The sequence below is a fragment of the Carcharhinus amblyrhynchos genome, chromosome 4 (assembly GCF_965287045.1).
Source record: "Carcharhinus amblyrhynchos chromosome 4, sCarAmb.v2.hapA, whole genome shotgun sequence".
Lineage (NCBI taxonomy): Eukaryota > Metazoa > Chordata > Chondrichthyes > Carcharhiniformes > Carcharhinidae > Carcharhinus > Carcharhinus amblyrhynchos.
In genome coordinates this window covers 135315885-135338033 of record NC_137327.1, presented here as the reverse complement: position 1 = coordinate 135338033, position 22149 = coordinate 135315885, and the positions used below count along the sequence as shown (strand labels likewise).

The window sequence follows — 22149 nt, the reverse complement described above, 5'->3', positions numbered from 1 at the left end:
CGAAAGCCTTCTCAAAGTCCAAATAAACCATTTCCACTGGCTGCCTCTCATCATTCCACTAATTACATCCTTGAAGAATTCCAATAGATTTGTCCAGCATGACAAATCCATGCTGACTGTCTGATACTGCCACTGTTTTCCAAGTGTTCTGCTATTAAACCTTTATATAGTAGAGTCTAGTATTTTCTCTATGTGTAAAGTCACCATAGTCCAAGATGGCCATAGGTTTCTCTCTCCTTTTGAGGGGGAGAGCTAACTGATGATTTAACCTGAGCATCACCACACCTCAGGCAAGGGACAAGGTTGAGAAGGCTGGCCTTCATGAATAAACTCAGCATTGCAAACCACCTGCCCAACCTCTCTTTTCCTCTTAATCAATCCCTTTGTTCTCTTTCTGAATTCCAAACTGCTCCCAATCTACAGGTCCACTGGTTTTGTTTTTGGCCAATTTGTATGCCTTTTCCTTAGATTTGGTATCTCTAATTTTGCATGTATAGCATGGTTTGGCCACCTTTTCCTGTTTTACTTTTGTGCCAGACAAAAATGAACAACTGTTGCAGTTCACCCATGTACTCTAAGTGTTTGCCATTGCCTAGCCAGTATCATCCCTTTAAATAACTTTCCCCAATCCATCATAGCCAACTTGCACTTCATATCCTCATCATTTCCTTTATTTTGATTCAGAACCCTAGTCTCAACCAGAGTCAGGATCTTGCTTTCAGAATCAAATACGTCACTCTCCATCTTGATCCCCACGGGGTCTCGCACAACTAAATTGCCAATTATTCCTTATTGCAAACACCCAGTCTAGGATGGCCTATTCTATAGTTGATTCCTCAATGTATTGGTCCAGAAATCCATCTTGTGCACACTTCAGGATCTCCTCCTGTACTAATTTGATTTGTGCAATCTATATGCAGATTAAAGTCACCCATAATTACATATTATTTTCCTCTGTTGCATGAATCTCTCAATTCCTGTTTAATGCTATCCCCAACATCACTACTATAGTTTGAGGGTCTATGTACAGTGCCCCTTGGTGTTTCTCAGCTCTACCCATACAGATTCCACATCACTGGAACTAATATCCTCCTTTACTGTTGCGTTAATTGCCTCTTTAACCAACAGTGCAATCCCACTGCCTTTTCCTTTTTTGTCTGTCCTTCCTAAATACCCCTGGATGTTCAGTTCCCATCCCTGGTCATCCTGCAGCCATGTCTCCTAATTCCTACTATATCATACCTGTTTACATTTATTTACTCAATACATCCATTTAAAGCTTTGTGCCTTAAGGCTGGTGGGTTTTTTAACATTTCTTGTCTGGTTCCCTTTATTTTTCGCTGTTGCCCTGTTTGATTTCTCCGCCTATCACTTTTCTTATTTGCCTTTGTCTTTTGTTCTTATCCTTGTTTCCTTCCTGGTCAGAGGTTGGTCAGACTTCTTGCTGCTTCGCAATCAGTTTAAAACTGGAGATGTTACTGCACATTTTATTTCTATTTCACTTTGGAATACCGAATGTAATTTTTTTGACATGCAAAGTAGATGTCTAGTTTGAGTTCTGAATGTGCTACATTGTTTTGTACAAAGGTCTAGGCAAGCATTTCAATTCTACTGTTTTTACACAAAATGAAGCATTATACGATTCTCTGAATGTACTTTACTGTGTCGAACATGCTTAGTAAGCAAGAGCAGGGAAGACTAGTTATAATGGTAGCTTTTATCTTTCCAGGCAAAGTATCCCTATGTCTAAGCTTGCATTTTATTTACATTTCATTCTATTTACATTTCATTCTTTCACTGCTCCCTACATGCTTGCTGCCAAGGCAGTCCCTATCTGACTGGGAATGTGGACAAATAAACCGCAAACAATAATTGCTGAGATACTGGTGATGCATTTTGTGAATTTGCAATGTTGCCTGGGAAGGTGGGGTGATTTTTTTCAGTCAATTTGTTTAAGTGGATTTGGGATCATGTGAATAGTGATAGAAAAATGGTTTATCCATCATGTTTTAAAAAACCCACAAGTTATTGTGTGCTATTTGATGACATTCTTGCATGACATACAGTTTGAAACTTGAAAGGACATGATAACTATTGAGGAGTAGGGTTGCCAAGTTTAAAACTGGACAAGTATACAGAAAAATGGCTGGTGAATGATAGCACAACTTCTGGGCTTTGCATTGCTGCCAGCAAGTGAGGAAGGAAGGTGAGGAAATTGATGGTTATTAATCAAAGTATTTTTATGGTTTTTTTTTCAACATAGAGTAGGGAGATGCTTCCAACAAGTAATACTCCCAGTAAAATATTCTTTCCCTTTAGTTAGTTGTGTTGAATTTTGTTGCCTTAGAATTTTAGATTCATTGATTCCTCAGTGATGGTGCCAACTTTATCCTTGTTTCAAATTTAATTGACATTTTCAATATTTATCTTCACATAAGTACGGCGTGCAGAGTACCTTCTTATTTGCCAAGCCTCCGCTGTCATTCGCTTGTTCCACTGAAATTTCGCAATCAACAATTGAACTGATTGGGGAAAGTGCCAATTGGAAGTGGTAAAAGCTCATAGCATAACTTCCAACACAACTCAAATGAGAGTATGGGAAAGTCATCAATCGACTGGCTGCCAACAAAAGCTGCCAATCAAAATTGAATGGGAACCACTCAAATTATTCCCAATATTTTCTTAATCCAGGGAGCTGCTGCTCTAGCCAAGAGGCTTAACACTAGAAATTGTATTGGACATAAAATGATTACATTTACAAGAAAATAATTAGATTGATTTCCATCGTAATTTCTAAGTTTCAAATACTTTGAAATGTTTTTTAAGGCTTGTGGAACATTTTGAGATTCTCCAGCTAAAGAGACTGAAAGTTGCCTCAGTACTTAAAACCTGCCCGATTTTGAAAAGTCCAATGTTCTGAAATAAAGTCCATGGAATTAATGGGAGAATGATTGCAAGGATACATAATTGGCTGTGAGAGAGAAGTGATGAAGAAAGAATGATGGAGTGCCCCCACTGCCAAACATTTTGATTTGGGGAAATGGACTCCCGATACCAAACTTGGAAATGTAGCAATCAGCAATGAGGATGTAACACACCCAGGAGGACAGAGTCAAACTGGTCTACAACGGCGGTGAAGTGAAAATGGTCGAGAGCTTCAGGTTTCTACGTGTGCAGATCGCGAACCACCTGTCCTTGTCCGTTCACGCCAATGCTATAGTTAAGAAAGCCCACCAATGTCTCTACTTTCTCAGGAAGCTAAGGAAATTTGGCATGTCTGCTATGACTCTCATCAGCTGTTACAGGTGCACCATAGAATACACTCTTTCTGGTTGTATCACAGCTTGGCATGTTCTCTGCTCTAACCAAGATCGCAAAAAACTACAAAGGGTTGTGAATAAAGTCCAGCCCCTCACGGAATCCAGCCTCGCATCTATTGACGCTGTCTATGCTTCCCACTGCCTCAGAAAAGCAGCCAGCATAATCAGACCCTATGCATCCCAGACAGTCTCTTCCACCACCTTTTGTTGGGGAAAAAGATACAAAAGTCTGAGCTCACTTACTGACTGGCTCAACAGTTTCTTCCCTGCTCCCATTAAACTTTTGAATGGACTTACCATATACTAAATTGGTCTTTCTCAACACCCTAGCTATGACTCTAACACTATATATTCTGCACCCTCTCCTCCCCTTCTCCCCATGTACTGAGTATGCTTTGTGTAGCAGGCAAAAAACAATACTTTTCACTGTATCCCAAGTCATGACAAATAAAATTTTTAGAAATCCACAAACACATGACAGCTGAAATTTAAGATATTTGATTCACGTGAATGAGGCATGCAATATAAATTGAATAGTACAATTTTAAAGGGTGCGGGGGGGGGGGGGGGGGGGTGCAGGAACAGTGTGAACTAGGGATGTCGGTACATAAACTTTTCAAAAAGTAGGGCCTGTTCAGAAAACTTTAACAAGCAGGTTGGTAGGTTGCTTAGCTTTTAAAAATAGACATATACAGTATACGTAACTCTTGCATTATGTTGAACCTTTGAAAGCCTTGGTAAGCACCCTGCTGAAGTATTTAGGCCAAAACCCCATGCATCTACCATGGCTAATCCATCTAACCTACACATCTTTGGACTGTGGGAGGAAACTAGAGCACTTAAAGGAAATCCACGCAGACACGGAGAACGTGCAGACAGTGACCCAAGCCAGGAATCGAACCTGGCTACTAACCACTGCACCACCACGCATGCCATTTTGCTGAAATTCTTTTATTTATTCCAATTAATATTTCTCTGCAAACTCCACATGTAGTCACCTTGGCCGGAATTGAATCTGCTGTGAGGCAGCAGTGCTAACCACTGCCATCCTTGTTCATTTTGCCCAATAGCACCTCCAGTGTAAGAGCCTTGGAATGTACTCTGTGTGCTGTTTGTGGTATTCGTTAATCGTCCTGCTCAATGGTTTTTCTCCCAGTTCCTTCTAGCACTCCTGCAATCAGAAGAGGTGAAAGTGAGCTTTACGTGGTAGTGAGGTTATACAATATTCAGCCCCCTGCTGAGGTGTGCAGCCACTGAAACTAAACTCTGGTTTAGCACCAGATGACATTGTGCTATTATTTATATGGACAAGCAGTATTTTTGCACATCCTGGAGTGGAAACACTCCCACTCATAGCAACAATCCTCCTGCTTGTACCAACATAGATTTTATTGCATGGTGATAAATGCCACAAGAAAGCTGCTGGCATTTTATTCACTATCATTTAGCCTCAGTTTATGGAATGTTTATAACATTAAGATGAACATTAAAATTTTTCTTAGTGTCAGGCTTACATTAACACTGCAATAAAGTTACTGTGAAAATCCCCTAGCTGCCACACCTGACGCATGTTAAGGTACACTCAGGGTGAAGTTAGCATAGCCAGTGCACCTACCCAGAACAACTTTTGGTCTATGGAGGACATCCACACAGACGTGGAGAGAACATGCAGACTGTGCAAAGATAGTTACTCACGCCGGGAATCGAACCTGGGTTCCTGAAGCTGTGAGGCAGCAGTGCCAACTACTGTGCCACTGTGCTGTTTTGCTGAAATTCTTTTATTTATTCCAACTACTAATTTTGTCCTGTGAATTAAACAAAATGTGGAACATTGTTGTCAAATACTACAATCTCTCTCTGCATCCACTTTATTTTTATTTGAATGGCCCTTGGAAAGTAGATCCAAAAACCATGGTGAATGTTGGCCAGAATATTAAGGGACATGCTGAACTTCCACCTCTGTTCTGAGATAAGTCTTCCCTAACTGTTGCCTTTAACTGCAGAATCAATTTGAGGGACTGTCATTTCAGCCCACTCCCTAGTGGTTGTGAGTTCACAGCATAAGGCACAGAAGATTGGTTCAGCACTGTATTTAATGCAGCTCTAAGAATATTGGTGCGGGAGGGAGGAAAAGTCACTCTTGTTACAGGGCCAAAGGTATATTTCTGAGAGAGAAATTGACCTTTGCTCTGCAGTGAGACTCCACTCCGGAATGCTTGTTGCTATCACCAGGTGCAAACATAGTAAATATTTCATCCCCCAGGATTGACATTACTCATCTTAATAAACACAAACAGAAAATAACTCCTGGTTAAGAGAAGTCCCAGTTTAAAGTTTATTCACAGTAACTTCACTGCAGTGTTAATGTAAGCTTACTTGTGACACTAATAAATAAACTTTAAATTTCGACTTTAAACAAACATAAAACAACTCCCGGTTAAGAGAAATCCCGATTTCCTGGCAATGCCTTATCCTAAAAGATCATTCACTACTTTGCTGGCTCATTCCAAAACTTTCACCCAACTCAATTAACTAAGTCTGGAATACGTCTGCGATCCCCAAGTTCATTTTGGCCTGTGAGTGCTAAATTCCTTTATATGAAAGTAAATCTTGCTGGGATTGTTAATAAGTAGCATGCCCAGGAATCTGCGGCAGAAGGTTGGAGCTGCTTATTGTAAGCATCCTCAGCTGTTTCAGCTATTGTGTAACCACATCAAATGGATTCCAATTGCAACATGCCAACATAGAAAATTAGCAAAAGATGACCCAGACTATTTCCAAATATCCGTCCACTTTAAGAGACCTTGGAGGAAAAAGCCTTCAAAAACAAATAATTACACCAAAATCGTTCCTTTGTCAGTTAAGGAGAGGGAAAAGATACAAGGGCTTGAGAACTGAATGCATTTGAGTGTTGAAGGCAGAATATTTCCTGGGTTGAGTTAGAATAAAGAGCTAAGAACAAAACAATGCAGGCCTTTAGCCCACCAAGTCTGTGGTTTCGACCTCTCTGCCTCCTGTCCATTTGTCCTTTAAAAAAAAGACCTCCCCACCCCCCCCGGTCCATTTGTCAGTCAAGATGCACCTTGAATGTTGCTTCCACCACCTCCACTGGCAGTGTGTTCCAGGCACCCGCCACTCTGGGGAAAAAAAACTTTTCCCGCACATCTCCCCTAAACTTACGACAGTGAGTAGGTAGTCTCACAACACCAGGTTAAAGTCCGACAGATTTACTTAGTGGCATGAGCTTTCAGAGCACTGCTCCTTCATCGGGTAAGTGCAGGATTTGATGAAGGAGTAACTCTTCGAAAGCTCGTGCCACCACATAAACCTGTTGGACTTTAACCTGGTGTTGTGAGACTATTACTGTGCCTACTTCAGTCCAATGCCAGCGTCTCCACATCTAAACTTACCACCTCTCACCTTACCTTAAAATTGTGCTGTCTTGTAGTTGACCCTTCTATGCTGTGAAAAAGCCTTTGACTATCCACATTGTCTATAATTTTATAGACTTTATCAGGTTGCCCCCTCAGCTGAACCTTCCGCACACCTGACAAAGGAACAGTGTTTCCAAAAGTTTGGGTTTACTATAAAATAAACTGGTTGGAATTTAACCTGGTGTTGTGAGACTTTTTACTGTGTTTACCCCAGTCCAACATTGGCATTTCCACATCATGACTATTCCTGTAGACAATGACAACACAAAAGATCAAAGCCAAAGGCTTTGCAATCTCCTCCCTAGCTTCCCAGAGAATCCTAGGATAAATCCCATCTGGCCCAGGGGACTTATCTATTTTCACACATTCCAGAATTGCTAATACCTCCTCCCTATGAGCCTCAAGCCCGTTTAGTCTAATAGCCTGTATCTCAGTATTCTCCTTGACAACATTGTCTTTTTCACCAGGTAAGGATGGCAGATTTCCTTCCCTATAGGACATTAGTGAACCAGATGGGTTTTTCTAACAATTGACAATGGTTTCATGGTCATCATTAGATCAGAAGTATCTGGAATTAACATTGAATTCAAATTCCACCAACTGCTGTGTTGGGATTCGAACCTGAATGTTCCCCAAACATTAGCTGAGTTTCTGGATTAATTATCTTGTGATAATACCCCTAGGTCATCGCTTCTCCTCAGTTGAATCTTGGAAAATAATTACAGTATTATACCCAGTAGTATAACAAAACATTAAATAATAGAAATTACTGGAAATTTAAATAAGCAAGTCCATCACCATTTGAAATGAAAAAAAGTTAAGTGAATATTCTACTGAGCAACTTTTTACCTGAGCTCTAATACATCAGAATAAAGTTCCTGTATGGAACTGACCTCAAGAGAAAGGAAATAAGCAATAGCTAAAGAAAAATGGTCAAATATGCCAAATACTAGTATAACTTTATTTATTAGTGTCACAAGTAGGCTTACATTAACACTGCAATAAAGTTACTGTGAAAATCCCCTAGTTGCCACACTCCAGCGCTTGTTTGGGTACACTGAGGGAGAATTTAGCATAGCCAATGAACCTAACCTGCACGTCTTTCAAATGGAGAGCTGAAAATGAGGATTTCTTTGAAAGCAATTATTAACATCACACTTGCTAGGCAAGTTGGTGAACAAAAGGTTTTTCTATGTAATGGATAAGAGATATTTTGGAATATTCGTAACGTTAAATTTCAGTCATAATGATTCTTTTTATTAAGAGTGAACAAGCAACATGGTAATTGTACAATATACTTTTTTGCTTTAAACAAAGTGTTTTTTTTTATTGTCCATAACCTTTTTTTAAACTCAACATTCATAGATCTTCATAACTTAAAAGTGGTCATTTACATTTCAGTAGGATCTAATCCCTCCAGACAGCAATCTGGTCTATACATTGTCATTAAAAATATAGTCTATGTAATAAATAAATATATAAAATAAATATAATATTGACATTTCTATAAATAGTTTTTGTCCGTTTGTACAGTGTCCATGGTCATAATTTTAGCCCATTCCAAAGACTGGGAATCTTCTATCTTGGCTCGACTCTTCTGTGTAGCATAGTAAATATCCGCTTTCAGCAGCGTGTCATCCACAGATATGAAATATATCGACTTTTGATAAATATATAACTTTTAGCTCAAAGCTTCTTTATTTGCAGCAGCGTTTATCGCCACTTAGTGGCCTTCCATTTCGTTCCAGCAATATAAGCGTTCATTGACTGCGAGGCTGTGTTCCTCGCCACCTCACCGACAAGCAAGATTCAGTGGAGAATATAGATGTGTGAGTATAAAAAAAATCCTGGGACTGTGCACTTTGCGAAGGCTTGATAGTGTTAATAGTGGTTAATGAATTCAACCAAAATGGTCATCGCAGAAATGGCCACAAAGTGTCTTGTTGGCACTGCTCCCCAGAATAGCTAAAGCTTCCACGTATGTACAACACTTGCAAGGCAGCGGAGTTTATCAACTATAGTTAAAGAGGTCTCTGTATAATGTCGGTACTTTTTCAGGATCCACAGGCCTAGGTAAAAAGTGAGTAAATTTTTGGTGCCGCTTAGTCCTGTATCCTTCCCGTGGGGAACCATCTTTATTCAAAGCCACATAGTAATGTCTCCCAGTATCTAAGTGTTTATATAAAGTTGATGCATAGGTATTGTACCAGTTCTCTTCAAATTGCTCCCGGAAAACACACTCGGATGTTAATTTTTTCTGTAAGAAAGGGGAAAAAAGATATTGATTAGAAGGTACACTATAGATATATTTTCAATTTCAATGCTATTTATTTCCTACATTATATTACTCTTAATAAGTTGAGGATAAAATTGTACAACAACTTTTCCCTTCTTATCTGATAACAATGAGGTGGAGACACTGGCGTTGGACTGAGGCGGGCACAATAAGATGTCTCTCAACACCAGGTTAAAGTTCAACAGATTTATTTGGTATCATAAGCTTTCAAAAGAACATAAGAAATAGGAGCAGGAGTAGGCCATCTAGCCCTTTCGGAGTGCTCAGACTCACCTGGTGAAGGAGCAGCACTCTGAAAGCTCGTGATACCAAATAAACCTGTTAGACAATGTTGTAATAACACTGAGAACAGCAGGTGAGATTTTAATTCCCTCAAAACCCAGCCACTTGCACAGAGGTTAAAATTGAGCAAAATGTTTTCTCATACCAGGAGCTAATTACCAACAGTTGCAAAAGAGTGACTTAGTGATGAAAATCCAAGGTGCCTGTTGTTTTTATTAAATCGAATAGTGTAAAATAATTACCATCTTGCAGTGAGAAGCAAAGCAACTAGAGTTCTTTAATAGAGGGCAATCTAGCAACAGAATTTAAAATGACCAGCAGAACTGTTCAACTCCAAACTGCTTCACACATTCCAAACAAGATTGATCTTTTCCGGTTAAAGTATAAAACCTAGCAGCAAAATTGAAATTTTCATTAAAACAGAAGTCATTTTTATTTCTCCAAGGTATGAATGCTCTCTCTGTCTCTCCCTCACTCTCCCAGTCAGGGGACTGAACTAAGTTCTGTTGTGGTGATACCGTTTCATGTATGAGGAGCGTTTGAGGACTCTGGGTATGTACCCAGGATGAGGCAGGGATCTCATTGAAACCTACAGAATACTGAAAGGCCTGATAGAGTGGATGCAGGGAAGATGTTTCCATTAGTAGGATCAGAGGGCACAGCCTCAGAGTAAAGGGGTGACCCTTTAGAACCGAGCTGCAGAGAAATTTCTTCAGCCAGGGGATGGTGAATCTACAGAATTCTTTGCCATGGAAGGTTCTGGAGGCCAGGTCATTGAGTGTATTTAAGATTCTTGATTGGTAAGGGGAGAAGTGGGAGAATATGGTTGAGAAATCTATCAGCCATGATTGAATGGCAGTGTAGACTTGATGGGCCAAATGGCCTAATTCTGCTCCTCTCTCGTGGTCTTATGTCTAAGGGAACTTAATTTTGCCAGAATCATCATATTTATCATCTGCAATAATCTTGAATTGTAAAGAGACTTATTTCTTTGTCAAGGGTAGGATTTGACCAAGGTCTCTACAGGAAGGCAACACTCAACTCACTGGCAACCTGGTTCCGTGGCAACACGCTTGCCTCTGAGTCAGAGTCCTATTCCATGGTGCTGAATGTATCATTTAGACTGGTCCCCCAATGCAGTGCTGAGGGAGTGCAGCACTGTCAGTGGACCCACCTTTCAGATGAGATGTGCCCTCTCAGGTGGAAGTAAAAGATCCCACATCAATATTTGAAGAAGAGCAGAGGGAGATTTCCCTGGTGTCCTGGCCAATATTTACTCTGCAACCAACAGCTAAAAACAGAGACTTTGTCATTAATATTAATGTTGTTTGTGGAATTCGCTTGGCAGAAAGTCCATACTGCATTTCCTGCATTACATCAATGACCCCATTTTCAGAATTACTTCACTGGCTGTAACGTGCTTTAGCCTGACTGAAGGTCATTAAAGGAGCTGTAGCAAATGAGAGATTTTTCTGGGGTTTACTGAAGGCACCCAACAAATATTCTCCCAACTCTGTTAAATTATCACTCTATTTGTTTGATGGAATAATGAATTGGAATCTCTCCACATCTTTGCGATATGAAACAACTGATTGAGATGAAGTGCTGTCTGGAGCCCAGGCAGCTTTCCCCAGGGTTAGAGGGAAGGTGGAAGCTTTTGGCCATTCCTGCCAGCACTTTCTGCTTCACCCATTCACTCTTTGCTGGAGAACAGCAGTGAAGGGGCAGATTACATAGTGCCCAATGCTCAATTGATAAATGGAAAGCTGAGAGACACAGATTCAATTCCGTACATGTTTTGCATGACGCAGTCTCAGTTTGGACGGTGACAGGGGACAGTACAGTTGACCTCAGAAGCCTGGGCTGGTGAAGGAGGAAAAGTCAGCAGCATAATCCAGTTATTCCTGATGGAAAGTGCACCCGTGGAGGGCAGGCGACATTCGGATCAAGTACATTTGTGATGCTTCCTGAATACAAAGATTACTGGCAAGGTTCATGTACTGGGAAGGACCATTTTAACATGGTAACAGAGTGTCACTAACATTACTCAGCATCTTAATTGAGAAAGAGTGGAGAAATTGTAGAGGAGAGGATTAATTGGGGAAGTTTAAAACAAATGCAAGCTGCTTTAATTGCCATTGCCTACATTTTTGATGAAAGAGGGCACAAAATTAAATCTTCTGGGTAACTACATCTGCAAAAATGGTCATGTTTGGACTTTGTGTGAAGTGTAAATGAGTACCCAACAATGCAACTGATATCTTCCTTCTCTGGGTGATCATGGCTACCTCAGCCCCTACAGAAATACGGCAATACATTTTCAACCAGAGTGTTTTGCTTTTTACTTCCAAAATAGATCAATATTTATTTTTTGATTTTGATTTATTGTCACATATATTGGGTCAAAGTGAAAAGTATTGTTTCTTGCACACAAACATACTGTTGATAGAGAAGGAAAGGATAATGCAGAATGTAGTGTTACAGTCGTAACTAAGGTGAGGAGAAAGATCAACTTAATGAAAGGTAAATCCATTCAAAAGTCTGACAGCAGGAAGTCAGCTGGTACGTGACTTCAGACTTTTGTATCTTTTTCCCAACGGAAGAAGGTGGAAGAGAGAATGTCTGGCGTGCGGGGGGGTCCTTCCTGCTCTTCCCACTCAGAAAGGATAATAGGACTAGGGGGCACAGCCTCAAGATAAAGGGTTTAGAACGGAGTTGAGGAGGAACTTCTTCTCTCAAAGGGTGGTGAATCTCTGGAATTCTCTGCCCGTTGAAGTGGTGGAGGCTGCCTCGCTAAATATTTTTAAGACACGGGTTGATGGGTTTTTGATAAGAGAGGGGATTAAGGGTTATGGGGAGAGGGCGGGAATGTGGAACTGAGCCATGACAGATCAGCCATGATCTTATTGAATGGCGGGGCAGGCTCGAAGGGCTAGTTGGCCTACTCCTGCTCCTATTTCTTATGTTCTTATGTCCTTACTAATGCTGTCTGCTGTTTGCATTTAAATGCAAATAATGGATAGCACTGCTGCCTCGAGTGACTGAGGACTTCTCCCTCTGTCTGCATGTGTTTGTTCCAGTTCCCTCCCACACTGGGTTAGGTTGATTCGTCATGCTAAATTGCCCCTTAGTGTCAGGGGGACGAATAGTGTAAATACATGAGGTTATGGGGACAGGGCCTGGGTGAGATTGTTGTTGGTGCAGACTTGATGGGCCGAATGGCCTCCTGACTTTATGATGAAAAGTGAAGTACAGTGAGTGCTGGAAATATTCAGCAGGTTATGGCAACAGAGTCAAACAGTGTTAACATTTTAGATAAAATCTCAATACTGTGAATGCTGGAATCTGAAACAAAGAGCGAGGGTTCTGATGAAGGGTCATCCAGACTCCGAATGTTGACTCTATTCTCTCATGATGGCGTTGGACTGGGATGGGCACAGTAAGAAGACTCACAACACCAGGTTAAAGTCCAACAGGTTTATTTATGGTGGCTTGTGCTACCAAATAAATCTGTTGGACTTTAACCTGGTGTTGCGAGGCTTCTTAATATTCTCCCTCCACAGCTGCTGTCAGACCTGCTGAGATTTTCCAGCATTTTCCATTGAGAACTGACATTTGAACTTGGCTGCTTTAGTTTGGGTGAGTTTAGGCAGTTCTCAAACAGCTCGCCAGAGGGAGCCGTGTGGAACAGGCATATGCACCGTTTTTTGGGCAGGGAGGTGGGGAGTGAAGTGCACAGCAACATGAGAACTGGTAGGACCAGTCCTACCTCATGCAAACATGTCACCTTTTGAACAATCAGCCTTGTATTAACGGGAGACCCATCTTGTTCTGATGGTGACAGGAAGCAGCAGTGTAGGCCCTCGGGTGGAAAACCATGCTCAGTGGGGGAGGGGAATTAGAGGTAGCACACTTGCAAGTCTCAGACTGACAAAGCTTTGAATTATTTGTTACAGCCAGAAAGTTTTTCTTTTAATGTCCCTGAAGTAAGCCTAAATGTGTATCCATTTTAAATGGTTATCCCCTGTTTTTATATGAAGTACATTAATTGGATGACAGATACTTTGTTAGGGAGTGGGTACCTGAGCAGTACCCTCTTCACTCAGTGAAATGCTACAGGATTAGGTAAACATGCTCAGCCTATTTTAGAATCATAGAATCCCCACAGTGCAGGAAGAGGCCATTCAACCCATCGAGCCTGCACTGATAACAATCCCACCCAGGCCCGATCCCCACATTTACCCTGCTAATACCCCTGACTCTAAGGGGCAATTTAGCACGGCCGGTCCACCTAACTTTCACATCTTTGGAATGTGGGAGGCAACTGATGATGAATGGGATGGATAGGATAGAGGTGGAGAGACTCTTCCCGCTCAAAAAAGACAGTAGGACTAGGGGGCACAGCCTCAAGATAAAGGGGAGGCGGTTTAGAACGGAGTTGAGGAGGAACTTCTTCACTCAAAGGGTGGTGAATCTCTGGAATTCTCTGCCCGTTGAAGTGGTGGAGGCTGCCTCGCTAAATATTTTTAAGAAGCGGGTTGATGGGTTCTTGATAAGAGAGGGGATTAAGGGTTATGGGGAGAGGGCGGGAAAGTGGAACTGAGCCACAACAGATCAGCCATGATCTTATTGAATGGCGGGGCAGGCTCGAAGGGCTAGATGGCCTACTCCTGCTCCTATTTCTTATGTTCTTATGTTCTTATGAAACCCACACAGACACGGGAGGAATGTACAACTCTACACAGTCAGTCACCCGAAGCCGGAATTGAACCGGAGTCCCTGGAGTGCTAGCTACTGTGCTACCATGCTATCCATAGTGTATTCTGTGTGGTGGACCAAACTAAAGCAGTGAATAGGATTGATTGATTTCGATTTATTGTCACATGCTGGGATGCAGTGGAAAGTATTGTTGAGACAAAGTTAAATTTCTTTTCAATGGATTGTGTGATATGTAATCTATATTTTCAGAATGATAGACCGTAATTAAAGGAAATATTGCAAACAAGTAAATTCATACTTCTGCATATCATTTATAATTATACAGGAATGCAATTATTAAAATGCTGTTGTTACAAACCTAGCTTTACAGAAGCACTTGTCCTGACATAAAACCGCATGTGTAAACTCCAAAGTTCACACATCGATTAAAGTAAACCTGTGCTGGTCCCACTGAATTTTACAATGATAATGTGTATTTGAGGGTCCTTAAACTGGAAAGTTACCAACAACAGCATCAGCCATACGCTCGACACCTCCATATCAGATGTTGCAAACAGCTGTAAGATCATTGACATCATAGGTGGGAAGGTTAGAAGCTGATGCCTGATCCTCAATCCTAGCATCACGTGGAGAGGAGGTAAAGGAGTTATCCAATTTGCAGGTTGTCACCAACATCATAAATTAACCTTCAATTGTGCCCCACAGCTGACCCCAGCTTGAGATCCAAGAGTTATATTTGAAAAGGCAGGTGACTGATGGACCTTGCATATTCTGTTGGTTCTTCATTCTCTCAAGGTTTCACTTCTGTTCAGGAGTGAAAAACAGTGCACTCACTGTACAAACTGTTTTTGTATTATAGAGGCAACTATTACATCTTATTGATTTGTAGTTTCCCCTTTCCCTTTAATGTCCACTTGTATTTTGAAAAGGAATGAGACCTTTTACAAGTGGATTCCTGAAATCAAGGCTACTTACTTCAATGAAAAATAAAATGACCAAATGCTAATTTCTATAGCCTTTTATTTCTGAATCATTTCTTCAGCTTTCAAGCTGTAAAACATGTTCTAAATAACCGAATGATTGCAAGTATTATGAAGGGCAGCACGGTAACACAGTGGTTAGCATGGCTGCCTCAGTGCCAGGTTCAATTTCAGCTTTGGGTGACTTTGTGTGGAGTTTGCACATTCTCCCCATGTCTGTGTGGCTTTCATCTGGTTTCTTCCCTCAGTCCAATGATGTGCAGGTCAGATGCATTGGCTGTGCTAAATTGCCCCTTAGTGTCCCAAGATGTGTAGGTTAGGAGGATTAGTGGGGTAATTGTGTGGGGTTAAGGAGATGGGACAGGGGGTGAGTCTGGTAAGATGGTCTGTGCAGACTTAGTGGGCCAAATGGCCTCCTTCTGCACTGTAGGGATTCTATGATTCTAATTATGTTGTAAGGAGCAGGTAAACACTAGCATCTTTATTCCTCCCCATCACTAACCTTCTAGTTTATATTATTTCCTTTCCCTAATCTCACTTCTTCATTTACTCTGCTCATTTTAATCCCTGTTTCCGTATCTCCTGTTCTGGCACCTTGCTGCATTAGAAAATTTTGATCAAAGCTATAAACAGAATTTGTCCCATCATATTGGTTTGTCAGCAACAATTATTTATTTGTCACAAGTAGGCTGACATTAACACTGCAGTGAAGTTACTGTGAGAATCCCCTAGTCACCACACTCCGGCACCTGTTCGGGTACATTGGCCATGCTAAATTCTCTGAATGCACCCTAACCAGACTGTGGGAGGAAAGCAGAGCACCTGGAGGAAACCCATGTAGACATGGGGAGAACGTGCAGATTCCTCAGACAGTGACCCCAGCCGGGAATTGAACCCGAGTCTCTGGCACTGAGGCAGCAGCACTAACCACTATGCACCGTGCCGCTCCGATTATTGAAAGCAAGCATACATATTGAGTCACCTCCTGTTCCCTGATACTTAATGTCAGCTCAGACATTCTTAACCCTTAAAGCTACACAATCCTAAAATATCTTTCATGTTAAGATGAAAGTCACTTAGTCGACAGCAAGGTGTGGATGGGGAATTCATTTATTCCTTCACAAAACGGAACCATTCCTACTTTATTGTCTCTTTTCCCTAGTTATGCTACAATGAAACCCACCATTTGTGGGAAATTGGTCATTGGCAGAAGGCACAAGGATGTCCTTCATTGTGAAGTATCCACTCTGAATATTCTGACAAATATTCTCAGCTTAACTCTGCAGAGAATCGCAGCCATGATCCCATCCTTCACCCACTAGAGCCAAAGGTTGGTACCCCAGAATGGTGCAACAATCAGGTTGCCCTACTGGTGTTGCAGGGTAGAACTAAACTGTACTTCCCCTGGCTCAATGGTAGAAACTCTGGGTCAGAAGCTGTGGATTCAAATCCTGCTGCAGAGATTTGAATCATAATCTAGGCTGACACTTCAGAACAGTACTGGAGCAGTGCTGCATCCAGCTTAGGGCTCTGTTTTGAATGGCATTGTAAATGAAGACCTTAATTGCCCTCTGGGCATAAAAGAGTCCATGATGCTGACTGAAGAAGTCTCCTTGTGTCCTGGGCACTATCACTGAGAGCGATCATTGCTGTTTGTGGAAACTTGTCATCAGCAAGGTGGCTGCTGTGTTTCCCTTCCCTTCTTTACATCATTACAGCAGCAGTGTGTACCATCTACATTATGTGCTGTAAGAACTCACCAAGGCTCCTTAGGCAACATCTTCCAAACCTATGACTGCTACCATGTAGAAGGACAAGGTCAGCAGATAGCTGAAAAATCTCCACCACCTGAAGGCTCCCCTTCAAGTCTCTCACCATTCTGACTTGGAAATATTGCCATTCCTTCACTGTCACGAGGTCCAAATCCTGGAATTCCCTCCCTAACAGCACTGTGGGTGTACCTACACGATGTGGAGATGCTGGGGTAAACACAGTAAGAAGTCTGACAACACCAAGTTTAAGTCCAACTGATTTATTTGAGAGTAAACTCCCAAATAAATCGTTTGGACTTACACCTGCTGTTGTCAGACTTCTTACTGTGTGCACCTACACTTCAGGGACTGTAGCGGTTCAAGAAAACAGATCAACGCCACTTTCTCAGGGGTAATTAAGGATGGGCAATAAATGCTGGCCCAGCCAACAATGCCCACATCCCATTAAAACTGGTTTAAAAAAAATGACTCCAAGAGTATTTCCATAGACTGTAGATGCTCTAAGTTATGTAAGTCATTATAAATCAAGTTATTTATCATCTTATAGATTCATGTGGGCTGCAAGGCGAAGGATTTCCTGGGCTGGGGTTTAAACACAGTTCTTAATTTATAAAATATACAGAAATTACACTGTCTCGTACTAATGGAGAATTGGGGTGTAGCTCCCGTTGCTGTAAAGCTGCCTACACATCAGCCACCTCAAGACTGCAGTCATTTCCATGTCACCCGGCAGAAAGAAATGTCTAAAGGAAAACCTTGAGCAATAAACACCTTGTCATCACGTGATACAGAAACATTGAGCACTGTGTGACACTGAAAAAAAATACAGTATGTGGTGTAGTTCTCTCGCAATACCACTACAGTCGTTGTTTGATAACAATGAGCAACTTCTAAGGAAAGGAACAAGTCTACACTGCTGGTTCTGATTGATGTGTTGAGTTAAAGGGCGTTATTGTTTTTAATAGTCGGTTTACTATTAGGCACAGGTCTGGACCAGCCAGGAACAACAGGCTTCAGAATTCTGCTCTTGTACCACACTATCAGGAATGGCAGTGAGATCACATTGCAACAGATGGTATATTTTAAAGGGGAGATTAACTTAAGCAAACCCATCTCCTTATGTTGGGGAATTGCCTCAAGTCAAAATTGGGCAGATGATATTCTGGGGTAGCAACTGCAACCTCAGTAAATGGCAGCATGGATTCCACAGAAACAGCACCAAGTCACACACAACAACTGCACACTTGCATATTTCTGAGGGTAGACTTTGAAAGTCATAAACTTAACTTTAATTTCTGGGTCTTGACCGCTGCCTTGGGAAGAACGAAAGTAACCAGGGATACAGGGGAAGGGGGTGGCGCCCTGTGCAGATAGACCACACTACTGTAAACATCTGCCTCCTGGGGTTACTATGCCCTTCACTATATTAGTTGAGCGTTACCTTCTGAAAGTTAGCCACTGCCCCTCCAACCAACTCCCAGTCACTTTAAAACCAGTGTTACCTTTGATTGCAGCTCTGAAGATGGGAATAGAAACTGGCTGGTGACTGAAAGGGAGCGGCAGATAAATGGGAATGATCGGGAAATAAAAATCCAGAACACCAACTCAAAATGAGACAAATCCAAAGATGTGTGGGTTAGGTTGGTCGACCATGCTAAATTGACTCTATTGTCAGGGGCATTAGCAGGGTAAATGTGAGGGGCTCTGGGAATGGGGTCGGGTTGTGGTCAGTACAGACTCAATGGGCCAAATGGCCTTCAGCACTGTAGGAGTTCTACGATTCTAAATGGTGATTCTAACCAGCAAAAAGGGGCAGTTTTAAGAGGGATATCAGTAAGTGCTGATGAGAAGTAAGAGATCTTCTGGATAAACATAAACACCTTAGATTCATTTCAAAAACAGCTGAGATTCTATGATTTTTTTGTGGTGGTGGGGGGGGGGAGACAGGTTTGTCCTGAATGAATGGGGTAAAGTATGTCTTGATCTTGTGTGTTTCTACGGTATGGTGTCAACACGGGCAAGACCCTACTCTTCCCCTACCTAGTACACTCCACAAAGTGAAATTTCCTGCAACAACACTTCAGTCTGACCCCAACCCCCCGCCCCCCCCCCCCCCAACACACACACACACACACACACATTGTAGGTGGAAATAATCAGTCTGTTTTTTTTCGCCCCCCGAGATGAGATTCCGGCAGACAAACTTCGGCCCAGTTGCCTGAGAGATTTGCCTGGCACACCAAATCGCGGGGAAGCAGGTTTGAACTTACCGACCCGTAGAGTTCGCCTCGCTCGTTCATCCCCAGGTAAAGTCCCGAGTCCACCCCCCGGATGCTGACCAGTCCCACCGCCAGGCTGATGAACTCCAGGATTCCTGCACAACACAGGGGCAATAGTCAATGGTCACAGCCTCCGGAGCAGCGAGGGTTAAGAGTTAGAGTAGCGCAAGCGAGCGCGAAGGGACAGTGAAAAGCAACAAGAGGATTCAGATGCACTTTTTATTAGACGTTCCTGAGTCTGGGGCAACTCTCTAAATGCCCAGAAATGGTCACACAGCCAGCTCATGTCAACACAGTAAACAGAACTGAAATCACCCCAAAAATAAATCTTCTTTAATTCACTGCATCAGAAAATAACATTTTTTAAAAAAAGTTACAGAAATTATACTGTGGTCACCAAATAGTTAAAAAAGTATCAGTGATTATATTAAAAAGAACATGTTTAAAACTGGCTGTGGTATATATGGTGTCAGGTCACAGGGTCTGGTTCTAATTATATATTCCTCCATCCTTTCAGTTTTAATTCCTTGTATTTGACTGACCTTCAAATAGCCCGTGTAATGTCTGCTCAGAAAGGCGGGATCGGTTCAGAGTCAGACGCGGTGGAAACTTTGGAGAAAACATGTTTTTTTTTAAAGATGATCTCCCTTGCGTTTGATAGGAGCTGTGCTGTGATTTATGAGCCAGGTTCGGGGATTAGGTAAGAACAGATTGAACCAAGCTCTAGAAATGAAAAGAATCGCTGCAGCTTCCCAAGTGGATGAAAGACACCTGTCCCAGCCGGAGAGAAAGGCGCAGGGGTGGAAGCTACTGCGATTTAAGAAGGGGTGGGGGGGGTTGGGAAATCATACTCTCCTGTCCTGTGTCCTTCACTCGCCAGACCCCCTCACCTCCACTTTACCCCCCCCCCCCCCCCCTCTAGTTGAAGCTGCCTCTGTGTGTTTTTAATTTGGTTTGATTTATTACCACATGTATTGGTATACAGTGGAAAGCATTGCTTGTGTCGTACACCGTTCGTGTCCTAATCTCTGTCTAAACTGTCTCCCTCAGCCTGTGTCTCCTAATGTGTGTGTGTGTGAGAGAGAGAGAGAGAAGAGAGAGAGCCTCTGGCTTTGTGAGGTTCCCTGTTCAGTCTCTCTCTCTCTCTCACTAACACTTCCACACTCCCCCTGGGCTGGGCTTTATAAATATATAGGTGTATGTTTCTCTGTGTCTCCTCTCTTAACTCTTAAGAGAATCGCTTTGAAGGAGGATATCTGAGTTCCCCCCCCCACACACACACACAGACGGTTCTGGGGTTTGACTGTAAATACAGTAACATCTCGCAACCGCCCAGTGGCACCATCTCTCTCTCTCTCTCACACACACACACACTCCAATTCCAGTGTTAAAACCCTAAACCGTGCCAGACATGGTGCGTGGAAGGTTTTAAACCTTTCCACCTAATCCTGCAAGGAAAAGAAAAGGCAAGTGTGTGGGGGGAGAAAGTCGGAGCCCTGTCCAGCTGTTTGAAAAAAGGGGATGAAAGTTGCACTTGTTTCCCAGCGCCAGAGTTGGATAAAGATTTGATTTTCCTTATCTATAAACTAGAAAAGCAGGTACACAGACTGGGATCATTCTGGGTTGCATTGTACACAGTAAGAGCACCAAATCTGCCCACATTAACCCTCCCTCCAGACACAACATTTGTGTTAAAATGTTGATAAACACCAGTTGCTCCCAGGAACACAAGCCTCCCTCCCTCCCTCCCTCCCTCTCTCTCTCTCTCTCCCTCTCTTACCGAATCGGCTGTGATCTTGCCGGGTCCCGTGCACAGTCCCGTTGGGGAAGATTTCCAAGTGGAAGCCGGTCCTGCAGTAGAGCTGCCTCCGCCGGAGGATGCCTTTGAGGTGGGCGAAGTCGGTAGGTGTCCCCCGCTGCAGCCTGCCTTCGATCTGCCCGAGCCTCTCGCTCAGGAAGCCGGGGGAGTCGGCGTGGAGCAGCGCGGGCGCATTCCCAAGAGAAACGGCGTGGATGTCTGAGTCCAGGGCTCCCAGATAACTGCCCAGCTCCGCCATCTGAGCCCCGGGGCCGGTCAATTAGAGCCCCCCGCGATCACTCCGTATTAATCAGTCCCTGTGCCGGGGACACAGCCTCCCAATGCAGCCCCCTGGTGTATAATAACAGGCGAGGCGACTTTGTTTTGACTGCACCGTTTATAGAGATCCCGGCGCATTAATCTCCGCTTAAATTTCATAACTGAAGTCTAGGGGAATCAGATGAAAGCAGCTGTTTATATACATACTCTCACATTGACATATTCGATATTTAAATAAGCCCCGCCTGGCTTCCCCACGGCTTAATCATCTCTGAGATTCATTGGGTTTGAACTCCAAGAGCTGCAACCCATTGTTAACTATGTAAAACACACACAAGAAAGCTCGAACATCCACTGATGCATACCAGCACTTGGCAGCCCCGGTTCCTCTCCACGTCTAGTGAAATCATACAACTTCAGTCTGCTACAGTACTTACACACACACACAAATCACACTGCAGTTTCTTGTAAGATTATTGCAAAAGGAGCTGCCAACGTGGCTCAGTGTAACAAAAAAAAACTTCTGCTAAAAAAAAAATCCATTTTTATCCCAGACTGGGAGAAACAAGAATCTGATTTTGCCTCCACGTGGGGTAATCAGCAGCAGTGGATCTCTCTCTCTCTCTCTCTCTTTCTCTCTCTCCCTGGAAAGGATTTCACTGGGAAAGATTTCTCATTCCCTGCAGTGCAGAGAGAAGGCTGGAGGTTTCAGCAAGAGGGGGACTTGAGGGGGGTGGAGGGGGGGGGGGAGGCAGCAACTCCCACCTGATACAACAGGTGTTTTCTCCCAGCCAGTTTGTTGTTTCCCCCCACCACCCCACCCCCACCCCCACCCCCATCATCTGCCATCCCCCAGCCCCCATCCATCCCCATATTTTACACCAGCTGTCTAGTCTGTGCTGGGGCTGGGCTGGGCCTCCAGGGCTATAACACAACAGATCTCCTCTGACACGGTGGGTCCTGATTACACTGGAAGCCGGGGGTCCCAGG

General features: G+C 42.8%; 1 protein-coding gene across 1 annotated transcript; it reads right to left on the bottom strand.

Annotated features, from left to right (window-relative positions):
- Positions 1-7827: 7827 nt before the first annotated feature.
- Positions 7828-21227, bottom strand: fgf16 (fibroblast growth factor 16). The gene is made up of 3 exons (XM_080188275.1): positions 20863-21227; positions 19074-19177; positions 7828-9011 (listed from the first exon to the last, which is right to left on the bottom strand). The coding sequence occupies exons 1-3, from the start codon at positions 21137-21139 to the stop codon at positions 8766-8768; spliced, it is 627 nt and encodes a 208-aa protein (XP_080044401.1). The 5' UTR covers positions 21140-21227; the 3' UTR covers positions 7828-8765.
- Positions 21228-22149: the final 922 nt, after the last annotated feature.

Bases quoted from the DNA above. Each gene is read 5' to 3' on its own strand.
- fgf16 (XM_080188275.1), bottom strand. From the start codon at position 21,139: ATGGCGGAGCTGGGCAGTTATCTGGGAGCCCTGGACTCAGACATCCAC. The intron at 19,178-20,862 runs GTAAGAGAGGGA...TGTGTTGTGCAG, and splicing joins GCAAGATCACAGCCGATTCG to GAATCCTGGAGTTCATCAGC. The intron at 9,012-19,073 runs GTAAGTTCAAAC...CCTTTCTTACAG, and splicing joins GAGGCGAACTCTACGGGTCG to AAAAAATTAACATCCGAGTG.